The 10,317-nt window shown below is 56.2% G+C and overlaps 2 protein-coding genes across 5 annotated transcripts; one reads left to right on the plus strand and one right to left on the minus strand.

Annotated features, from left to right (window-relative positions):
* Window positions 1–876: 876 nt before the first annotated feature.
* TARBP2 (TARBP2 subunit of RISC loading complex) lies at window positions 877–6,335 on the plus strand. Of its 4 annotated transcripts, none has more exons than XM_025284293.2 (9): window positions 877–1,188; window positions 1,742–1,906; window positions 2,699–2,801; window positions 3,397–3,492; window positions 4,059–4,131; window positions 4,360–4,477; window positions 4,773–4,900; window positions 5,549–5,750; window positions 5,904–6,335. In XM_025284293.2, the coding sequence occupies exons 2-9, from the start codon at window positions 1,747–1,749 to the stop codon at window positions 6,059–6,061; spliced, it is 1,038 nt and encodes a 345-aa protein (XP_025140078.1). In that variant the 5' UTR covers window positions 877–1,188; window positions 1,742–1,746; the 3' UTR covers window positions 6,062–6,335. The 4 variants fall into 4 exon arrangements, with proteins under 4 accessions (XP_025140078.1, XP_006047555.1, XP_006047556.1 ...); XM_006047493.3 differs by having other exon boundaries at window positions 880–1,188; window positions 1,737–1,906; XM_006047494.3 differs by lacking the exon at window positions 877–1,188 and adding an exon at window positions 1,290–1,436 and having other exon boundaries at window positions 1,737–1,906.
* A 250-nt stretch (window positions 6,336–6,585) lies between these two features.
* On the minus strand, window positions 6,586–10,284 carry NPFF (neuropeptide FF-amide peptide precursor). The gene is made up of 3 exons (XM_006047495.3): window positions 7,382–10,284; window positions 6,897–7,018; window positions 6,586–6,784 (listed from the first exon to the last, which is right to left on the minus strand). The coding sequence occupies exons 1-3, from the start codon at window positions 7,607–7,609 to the stop codon at window positions 6,667–6,669; spliced, it is 468 nt and encodes a 155-aa protein (XP_006047557.1). The 5' UTR covers window positions 7,610–10,284; the 3' UTR covers window positions 6,586–6,666.
* Between the last annotated feature and the right edge of the window lie 33 nt (window positions 10,285–10,317).

Consider the following 10,317-nt stretch of genomic DNA (forward strand, 5'->3'; position numbering starts at 1 on the left):
GTTCCGCACAGATTAGTCGATTAATCTTAAGAGGCCAGAATTCTCTCTTGCCCTCTCTTGAGCTGAGACCCGGGACACATGGCAGAGGGAATTAAGACCACTATGTGCCTTAGTCCTTCTTATCTTGTCCCTTATAGCTTGATTCTCAGGCCCCGGAGGTATCTCGTGGTGTAAGGGGAAAAGGTGTAGGTCCATTTTAAAAAGGCTTTAGAAAATAAGCGGAAATCGACAGCCTGCAGAATTAATGAGAAGGGTGGTGAAGGACAACACAGGAAAAAGAAGCAGGTTCTATAAGACGAAGGCCCGAGCGCCAGAGGATTAGGCCAAAGGCTGAGGGCGAACTGAGACTGAGGTGCACCAGGATTTACAACTGCCCCAGCTCAGAGGGGCAGGGAATAGTCGCCTCCCGCGTCCAGGCAGGGCCCACCCTCCTAGACTGCAAAGAGTCAGCAACCGACAGCGGCCTCTCACCTGGGCCAATCACAACCTTTTCTCAAGAAAGAGGCGGGGTCAAGAGGGTTGACTCTTCCTTTGTCACCGCCCCTTTAGATGAGGTAACCAATCGCAATCCACCTGGAGCGAGCACGCAAAATTGGGACTAGCCAATTATGCCGCGAAACTTTTCGCGCATGCTGCCTCCCAGCTGCGACAATGATGGCGCGCGAGCTCCTGGGTTCTGTAGTTTTCTTGGTACCCGAAGTATCCCTCCCCACCTTCCTAGGCTTGAGTTCGCCCTTACTGCCCCGCCCCCAGCCACTTCCACTCTGCTGGTACGCATGCCCCGAGTCCCAGCCCGGGGCGAGGAGACGCGGAAGGAAGGAGGCGGGACGTTGTTAAAAATAAAAAAACAAAAAACCACCCTCAACTCGGGAAGCGACAGTGGAAGGGTCCACTCCTCCCAGAAGGCGGTGCTGCCTGCCTGAACGAACCACGCGGAGGGTTGTGGGGCGGATAGCTCCCCTCCTGATGGAGGCTCATAGAGTCCGGTGGGCGGGGGACTCCATATCCCAGCATGCCCCGCGGCGGGCCCGACCGGCTGCGACTTGGGGCTTGGCCCCGGCCCTAGCTCGTCGGCGGTGTATTGGGGCGCGTGGAGGCTGCAGTCACGGTGGCGCCTGCGGGGACGGAGGAGGGAATGAGTGAAGAGGAGCAAGGCTCCGGCACTACCACGGGCTGCGGGCTGCCCAGGTGAGCCGCCTGGTACCGATCCCTGCAGGGCGCAGAGCTTGCCGCGGTGCGGAGAGAGTAGCGGCGCGGCCCCAGCATGCACCTGGCCTGAGGGTTGTTCCCGGCAAGCACTGGGGTAGTGGGCCGTGGTTCCCGGCATGCACCCCGGCAGTGGCCACTGCCTCCAGCTTTAGCTAGTTGGGGGTTGGCCCGGTTCCCAGACTGCACTGGGGCACTGGGCTTTATGCCCCCGACATTCAGTGCATTTGGTGGGTACTGGGTTCCTGGCCTGCACTGTGTCAGGGGACATGCACTTCCAACCTGCACTGGGGTACAGGATCCCCCGCCCTAACTGAGACAGGAACAGTGCTTTCCCTGCTTGCCCTGGGGCAGTGGACCCTGCTTTCCCAGCCTGCACCTCTACTCCACTTTGACCCCAGCCAGTGGCTGCCTGAGGTTTCCTGGACCCAGTGTCCCCCATAGTGTGCATGGGTCTGATAATGGCAGTGCTTGGCCAGGTGGGTGCAGAGAGGGGAGATGTGATGAAGGGTCTGTGCCCCTCCCCCCAGTATAGAGCAAATGCTGGCAGCCAACCCGGGCAAGACCCCGATCAGCCTTCTGCAGGAGTATGGGACCAGAATAGGGAAGACGCCCGTGTACGACCTTCTCAAAGCCGAGGGCCAAGCCCACCAGCCTAATTTCACCTTCCGGGTCACCGTTGGCGACACCAGCTGCACTGGTGAGGAAGGCTTGGGCAGCCTGGCTGGGGTGTGCATTCACAGGGCCCCATTGGCTTTATTGCTTGGAGTCTCTTCACGGTCCTCTTCTCCAAGACCAGTAAGGGAAGGAGAAATTTTAGGGGAAAAATCACTGACTGGATTGGGAGAACAGGTCTGTGAGGAGGTACGTAGGACTTAGGAGAGTTAGAGGAGCAAGCAGGACTGGCACAGTGATCGGGCAGATCGTTGTCATCCTAGAGGAAAAAGGAGATTAAATCGAAATCTCAGTGCAGCATTTGGGGGAGTGAGTGCCTGCTGTGCTGGACTCTGTTCCAGGTGCTTAATCAAATTCAACTTAATCTTAAACCTTGGTCGAATCCAGTGATGTAGGTGGTAGTATTTTCATGTTGAATGCGAGGAAACCAAGAGAGAGATTCAATGGCTGGGGTGAGACCACATGCCTAGTAGATGGCAGAACCAGGCTTTGACTCGAGCCTACACTTTTACTATTTTTCCAGCAATCTCTATTGAAAGAAAGTGCTCCCCAGAGGAAAGTAAGGCAGAGCAAAAACTTCCAGATGGCTAACCTCAAGGATAATTCTACCTGGCATGACTTGATTTGGGGAACTTGTGGAAAGATAAGGGCCCTTCCTTCCAGCAGTTAGAGTAACACTTTCAGCGTTGGGCAAGGGGAGGTTGGTGAGATGGGGCTTGGTTGATTCCCTCTGGTTGTGAGGAGAGAGGCTGTGGGATGCTGGTTTCTCTTCCATCCTTCTAGTGACCTCCAGTATTGCCCACACCCCCTCTCTCAGGTCAGGGCCCCAGCAAGAAAGCAGCCAAGCACAAGGCAGCTGAGGTGGCCCTCAAACACCTCAAAGGGGGGAGCATGCTGGAGCCAGCCCTGGAGGACAGCAGGTGAGGGAGGAACGGCCGAGGATCCTAGAGGCTCTGTCAGGAACCCAGGCCCCTGCGTCAGCCCCTCTGCCCCATAGGCTTCGCTTGGTGACACTGTACTGCCTTGACGTGGCTGCTTCCTGAGAGCTTCCCCTGAAACCTGAGCAGGATGTTTCCAGGGCTCCTGCTGCTGTGAGGGATGCTGGGAGGCAGTGGCCAGCCGCAGTGTGGGGTTGTGGCTGTGGTTTGGGTCCCAGGTTGGGCCTGGAGAGGGAGAGGGGTGGAGGCTGAGGCTGGAGGGGGTTGCTCCCCAACATACTTCTCCTCTCCAGCAAGATGTTGTTCCCCCTTCCGCACTCAGGTTGGCGTTGGTTGCTCCCACGGTTCTTGGGTAGGAAGAAACACCCCTCCCACTTTTCTTAGTATTTTTGATCAAGTGTTTGACACCAGAAGATCTCAGGTGGAACTGGTGGTTGAGCTTCCCTGAGTTTTTGGCTTCAGTGGGAAGAGATTTTCTTAGGGGAGGGCAGGTCAGGAGGACCTGGGTCCCCCACCTTTTATTCCCCACCACCACCCCATGTGGGTGTGAATCAAAGGCCCCCTTCCCCTCGGGAAGTTCTTTTTCTCCCCTAGACTCTTCACTGCCTGAGGACGTGCCGGTTTTTACAGCTGCGGCGGCTGCTACTCCCGTTCCATCTGCTGTCCCAACCAGGTATCTTGTCTCTCCTGACTGCCTGAGGAGGGTGGAAAGGGGTCCTGGCTCCCGGCCTCCCAGCCCTTAGACCCAGGCTGGTCAGGCATGAGGAAGTCTGAGAGTGAACAGAGGATGGAATAGTTGGGGACCAGAGTTTGAAGAATTTGCACCAGCTGGTAAGCTCTTGAGACAGGAGGTAATTTATAATTTGGCAGTACCATGTGGATGGTATTTGACCACACTAAAGGTCTTGCTGGTCCCATTTTCTTCTGAATTGGCCGCATGATGGTCCTGTGTTTGAGTCCCATCAGGTGCTTCTGGGGACTGGATATACCCTCCTCTCCACTGTCCTGTCTAGGTGGTGATCAAGTGTTCCAGAAAATCGAAATGAGCCTGGGATCTGGAGGAGACCTCGTCGGGGGGAGGGGGTGGGAGGCGGTCTTGATGTTTGGAGAGACAGCTGCCTGCCTGGTGGGGAGCAGGGAGCTGGCAGTGGGGAAAACAAGAGCAGGGCGGAGGACTCCTGGGCAGCTGCAGAAGGAGCCAGCCCCCTCAGCTTTGGCCCCGGGCCCTTTTTCCTTCAGGAGCTCCCCCATGGAGGTGCAGCCCCCAGTCTCTCCTCAGCAGTCTGAGTGCAACCCGGTTGGTGCTCTGCAGGTGCGCCGCATCCTCGTTTCCCATTCCTGCCTGCCTGCCTGCCTTTGCTTGTCCCCGGGGCTGTGGCGGAAGCTGATTGGGGGCGGGTACCCTGTTCTGAGGGCTTTTCCCACCCACCTCCCTTTACTCCTCCTCTAACGTGGAACCTGAGACTCCCAGGACGGGAGCCGGGAGGATGTGAGGACTCCTCTCTCACACTCTTGCGCGCCCTTGTTTCTCCCTTCCAAGGAGCTGGTGGTGCAGAAAGGCTGGCGGTTGCCTGAGTACACGGTGACCCAGGAGTCTGGGCCAGCCCACCGCAAAGAGTTTACTATGACCTGCCGAGTGGAGCGTTTCATTGAGATTGGTAACTGGGCGGAGGGGAGTGCTTGTAGTGACTACCCCGCAGCACTCCAGCCCTGGCCAGGGGCCGCTCCCAGCTTCTCTCTGCACTCCTGGCTGAGACCCCAGCTTGGCTGCTGCTTCCTTGCACCCTTTCTTGCCTTTCTCTTCTGGCCAGCCAGGTTCCCGGGTGCCTGGCAGGTCCTGAGCTCCCCTTTTCAATTGACAGCCACTGAGGGGACCCTCAGCCCAAGTTTAAGCTGGGTGGAAGCAACGGGTCTATTGGGAGCCATAATTCAGCAGCCCTCTCCCCTGTGCAGGCAGTGGCACGTCCAAAAAGCTGGCAAAGCGTAACGCAGCGGCCAAAATGCTGCTTCGAGTGCACACAGTGCCTCTGGATGCCCGGGACGGGAACGAGGCAGAGCCCGAAGACGATCACTTTTCCATTGTGAGTGGCTTGTGGGCCATGCCCCGTGCTCCATCCTCCATGCCAGGGCAGGGCACTGAGGACTCAGGTCTTTGACTTGGAAGTGAGCCTCCTGGGCCCCAGGCCGCCTTCTGCCCATTTTCCTTCTGGACACAGGGACCCGTGGGCCCCCTTTCAGCCTCAGCTGTAGGCCTGCGTGGTGAGTGCTTTGGGGGAGGGAGCTGGCCTAGGGCAAGGGACCTGTAGGCTTCTGTTATTGGAATAAGAAAGGCTGCCTGACCATCTGGTCCACAGTCTAGTAGTTAGAAGGGGCCACACAGGGATTGGGCTTCCCAGGTGGCTCAGTGGTAAAGAATCTGCCTGCCAAGCAGGAGACACGGGTTCGATCCCTGGATCAGGAAGATCCCCTGGAGGAGGAAATGGCAACCCACTCCAGTATTTTTGCCTGAAAAATTCCATGGACAGAGGAGCCTAGTGGGCTACAGTCTGTGGGGTTGCAGAAGAGTCAGACACAACTTAGAGACCAGACAATCCAGGGATTGACTGGCAGGTGGGAGGCAAACAGGAGGAAGCATTCTTTGGGCTTTTCTCTCCTTGGGCATAGAATGTCTCTTCAGGGCCTGGTTTCAGAGCCCCTGGCTGCATCCTTCCCCCTCCCTGTCTTGTCAGGGTGTGGGCTCCCGCCTAGATGGACTTCGGAACCGGGGCCCGGGCTGCACCTGGGATTCTCTGCGGAATTCTGTGGGAGAGAAGATCCTGTCCCTCCGCAGCTGCTCCCTGGGCTCCTTGGGCGCTCTGGGCCCTGCCTGCTGCAGTGTGCTCAGTGAGCTCTCTGAGGAGCAGGCCTTCCATGTCAGCTACCTGGATATTGGTATGGCTAGTCGGGGGCCGGGGGCCGGTGGGGACTAGACCAGAGCAAGTATGGATGGGAATGAGGGCTCCGGAGGGCATGACAGTGACATGGACCTGCCCCGGTGCTGCCTTCCTGCCCAACACTGCCTCCCTCTTCTCTCTCGGTCTCCAGAGGAGTTGAGCCTGAGTGGGCTGTGCCAGTGCCTGGTGGAGCTGTCCACACAGCCAGCCACCGTGTGTCATGGCTCTGCAGCCACCAGGGAGGCAGCCCGTGGCGAGGCTGCACGCCGTGCCCTGCAGTACCTCAAGATCATGGCGGGCAGCAAGTGAAGCCACGACAGGACTCATGAAATACATCCTCTGCTCCCTGCTCTTCCTGCACCTGGCCTGTGCGCCTGCCCAGCTCTGGTACCCCCTGGAGGTGCCCCCTCTACCTCTGACACAGACTGCAGGCTGAGGAGGGCACAGGGCCAGGAGCCAGGGACCACAGGGCCTCAGCTGGCCCAGGTTCTGCCGTCATGTAACTGGTGATGACCAAGGGGAATGAAACTGGGGGCTCTCCCAATAGAGCCCCAAATAAATGTGCTGCTTTTTGGATTCTTCAGTCTTGGTCTGTTTCCCTGAGTGGTCAGCAGCAGGGGGGTTAGCGCCAGCTGGCGTCCCCGGTGCGCCTCCCCGCTCTGCTCCCCACGCGTCCCCATGTTTCCCTTTCTGCTGGGTGCGCTGACGTCTGGGCACACCATCGCCTGTGTTCCCGGAGAGTTGGGTTTAGTGGAGGTGGGGGAGGCTGTGGTTCTTGTCTTGGGACTCCCTCCCATGTCTCATGTGGATGCAGACACATGCACACGGATTCAGAAGCCAGACAGCTTTATTTGCAGGGGACACATGGCAGTTTGGGGTGTGCGCCTTGCATGCAAACCTCAGAGGATGGCATGTCACTTCTTCCCAAAGCGCTGAGGGGCAGCCAGGCTCCAAAAGGGGGAACTCAGCCCCTCTCCAGCTCGAGGACTCAGTCTTTTGTTGCTCCAGAAGCCCCGGGTGTTTCTGCCAAACCTTAGGAGAGATCCACCCTCAGCTATGGGTCCTTCCAGATCCCCCCTTTCCTCCTCTCTTCCCACTCCTCTCCCTTCAGCCCTGGCCTTACCTCTGACCCTCCTAGACTCACCTCTGGGGCTGAAACAGGAAGGCTGGACTCCGGCCAGGTCTCTGCATGGCCTGGAGCAGGGAGCGCAGGAGCGACCTAGGGGTCTGAGCATCCTGTGCTGGGTGGGCGCCGCTGTCTTCCTCCTGTGGTATAGAGCCATCCAGGAAGGAAGATGGGTGAGGGCCTTGGGCATTTAGATCACAAAGGGAAGGGAGTGACCTCCAGGACAAGTTGTAGGAGGCTAAGGAGTCATTTCCTCAGATGTGAGGACCCAGTGACCCTGGGAGCCAGAGTATTTGAACCTGGAGTGTAAGTCTCAAGCTGTTGTTTTGAGTCACTCAGTTGTGTCCGACTCTTTGTGACCCCATGGACTGTAGCCTGCCAGGCTCCTCTGTCCATGGGATTCTCCAGGCAAGAATACTGGAGTGGGTTGCCATTTCCTTCTCTAGAAGTCTCAAACCAAGGTCCAGGAAAATGGTGAGATGGGGACGGGCATGCTCACTTACCATGAAGATCTGGTCTCCTCCATCCCGGCCCCCTGGTCCGTCAGCGTGGCTCCAGTCTGTTACTAACAGCAGCACCAGCAGCAGCGCTGCTGCCTGCCTGGCGTCCATGCTGCCATCTGCCTTGCTGTGGCCACACCCGCCTCTTATACCTGCTGTCCCCCTGTTCCTCACCTCCCACAGCCGCCTGAGGGGGAATCTAGAAAAGGCAATGGAAATGCACAGCTCCATTAAGAGCCGCCTGGGACCCCCCTCCCCGGCCCCTGTGGGACTTCCTGCTCTCAGCCTCCGGCCCCAGCCCCTAAGCTTGGAGTTACAGACTTTATTAGATGCATAAATCCTGTCTCCAGAGCTCAAGAAGCATCATTAATTGCAGATGCTTTGTCAGAGCCCTGGGGGGCCTTCAAGAACTCCCAATCCCTCAACAGGTTGGAGAGCTCCCATGGATCACCTCCTCTCTTTGCTAGCTTGTAAAATAAAACACAGAGAAAGCCCTGTCAGGCTAGGCATCATGTCCTGGAAAGGAAGGAGGAAAGAGCCAGGGTGATCCCGTCTGGGGACTTGGGAGGCTGCAGGCAGGGCCTCCTGGCCCATTTACACCCACGTGGACATGCCTCTTGGAGGGTTAAAAATGGAGTCACTACTCTGAGATGTGCCTGTGGAGAGAAAAGTGAGGTACAGGAGACAAAAGAAGTCTCAGAGCCCCCCAGAAAGTGGAGATTGCATCAGATGTTTGGAGACAGACCCCATCTTCACCAGCACTGCTCTGGAGCAGCCCCACTTCGGAGTGCGGAGCAGGGCTCTGCGGCCGAAGCACCGCTGCCACCCTGCGGCCACGGCTGTGCACGCCCGGCCTGGCCGTCTTCTCTCTGGAGTAGAGTTCAATGAAGGCGAGGTCCCAAGGCCCTGACGTCAGAGTCCCAGAAAGGCAGGGGCAGGATCCTGGGGTTAGATTGTTGTTTTTGTCTCTTCCTGGCTCTGCCTCTGACCGATTGGGGCAGGTACCTAGAATCCCCCTTAGGAAAAATCAGTCACTGCCTCTCAGGAAGTATTCCCTTCAAAGTCACCCTTTTGATCCTAGTCCTTCCTCAGTATTCCCGCCAGTGTGGTTCTTTAGCTGATGCCAGAGAGGTCTCATGACATAAAGGGCCTATGAATCAGCTTTGGGAGAGATGCTTAGCTCTCTGTAAGTGAAGTTTCACTTAAAACATGGCAGCGTTAAAAGGAAGCACTTTCAAAGGGGAACATTATTTGAGACGCTTTTGGTAACCCTGGCATAGAGGAGGGGTCCTTAAAACACTAGCTGTGATTGTCTTTGCACGTCCGGGTCCCAGGGAATTTACCATCTCCTGAGCAGTCCAGACAGAATCATCCTTGCAAGGAGTTGGCTTTCATCTTGTGGCCTCCACCAGGGGTTCTGGTTTGCCCCACTCTGAGTGGACCTGTCATCTCACATTACAAGCCTTTCCCATGTTTGAAGACAGATTGCGATTCTTCCACTCTGTAGACTTGGGAAGCATTCACTTTCTTTGAAGTGAGGCATCTAGAAACCAACTCACACTTTGGAAAGGTAGATGAGAGCAGGTTTTGATCTGGATGGCCTAGATACTCGTTTCTATCCGTGCAACCTCAGTTAGGGTGCGCCTTTCTGTGAGGTTTGTCTCCTGGATGGTGCCAAGCACAGAACCTGACCTTCATCGTCATCGTGTTTTATAGTTTCACCACTTCTTAAAAGGAAGTGTCATGTCCACGGGTAGATGGTTTTCCATGGGAAATGGATTGTGCACCATACTGAGGTCCTTGTCCATTCTTTTCCGACAAAGTTCAGAGGAGCAGGGTATGAGGCCGGTGGCGCACTGCAGAGCAGCTCCCGGGTCGAAAGGTTTTAATGCAGCTGTTAACACTTCACTGTGTGCCTTGGTCAAGGGTCTCAACCTATACCTCATCATCCGTGACAGGAGGCAACTACTCGTTATCCAGAGCGCTTGCGAACGGTAAGTGACTTAATGAATGCCAAACATCTAGCACTCCACCAAGCACGGAGCGGGCTCACCGAACACATTTATCCTGTTATTTCTCTGATCACCACTTACAGATGGATCTGAGCTGAGGCTGATTCAGAAAGGAGCTGTTCTAGCTGCTTCCTGTGTCCCGGATGGAGGTGATGGGCCTCTCCTTCGGCGAGAAGTTAGAATGGGTTAGTTCTTCTACCTTGGGAAACTGTCCTGCTCTCAGTTTCATCTCAGCCTCCCAAGCCTCTGTCTCGGCTTTGGTATTTGGCCGTTGGCAACGCCCTTTGCCATTCGCTGGATTCTCGTGCTCTCGACCACAGTGAGGACCACCCTGCCTTCCTGCTCTCCCGCAGACTGGAGCTCCCTGTTTGTGTCAGTTGCACCAAACATCAGCCATGAACGGCATGTAAATCGCCTCTCCTCCTGGACACTCCCCTGGAGGCAGCTGGCTATCTCCCAGTCGGCTTCTTCAGCCTGCTCACCCTCCTCATTTGTGGTATCAAGGAACGCAGAGATACAAGACATTGGTAGTGACTGCCCACACCTCCTGACAGTTCCTGAGTACTACCTGATTTTCTTGTGAACTACCTTATCTGCTTCTAAAGAAACTCCACCTCTCATTTCTAGATTCTGTTCTTCCCACACCCATAGATTCACAGAATGCTTCTCTAAGTCTTCGTGTACTCCTAGCTTCTTGAGGGTAGGGCTTATTATTCTCTAATTGTGGGGAAGTGGGGACAAAATGCTGAAAGGCTAAGAGGCCACTTCACCTGCCTTCCAACATCGTCTGATCTCCGAGTTCTTTCTAGGTGGGCTCCCATGATGCCGAGGGCCCTTGTCCCCAGGGCACAGCTTGAGCCTTCTGGTGTGTTATGTAATTCCTACAAACCACCCACCTCCTCTAGGCTGTGTCTTCCCCTGCATAAA

Source organism: Bubalus bubalis, chromosome 4 (genome assembly GCF_019923935.1).
Source record: "Bubalus bubalis isolate 160015118507 breed Murrah chromosome 4, NDDB_SH_1, whole genome shotgun sequence".
In the NCBI taxonomy this organism is placed as follows: domain Eukaryota; kingdom Metazoa; phylum Chordata; class Mammalia; order Artiodactyla; family Bovidae; genus Bubalus; species Bubalus bubalis.

What these genes read in the sequence shown, in the direction of transcription:
- NPFF (XM_006047495.3), bottom strand. Translation starts at nt 7,609, where the DNA reads ATGGAGCTGTGCATTTCCATTGCCTTTTCTAGATTCCCCCTCAGGCGG. An exon ending in GAGGAGACCAGATCTTCATG is followed by an intron (nt 7,019 to 7,381) that starts GTAAGTGAGCAT and finishes TCTATACCACAG; the next exon opens with GAGGAAGACAGCGGCGCCCA. An exon ending in TTCCTGTTTCAGCCCCAGAG is followed by an intron (nt 6,785 to 6,896) that starts GTGAGTCTAGGA and finishes ATCTCTCCTAAG; the next exon opens with GTTTGGCAGAAACACCCGGG.
- TARBP2 (XM_006047493.3), top strand. Translation starts at nt 1,136, where the DNA reads ATGAGTGAAGAGGAGCAAGGCTCCGGCACTACCACGGGCTGCGGGCTG. An exon ending in ACCCGGTTGGTGCTCTGCAG is followed by an intron (nt 4,132 to 4,359) that starts GTGCGCCGCATC and finishes CTCCCTTCCAAG; the next exon opens with GAGCTGGTGGTGCAGAAAGG. An exon ending in GGAGCGTTTCATTGAGATTG is followed by an intron (nt 4,478 to 4,772) that starts GTAACTGGGCGG and finishes TCCCCTGTGCAG; the next exon opens with GCAGTGGCACGTCCAAAAAG.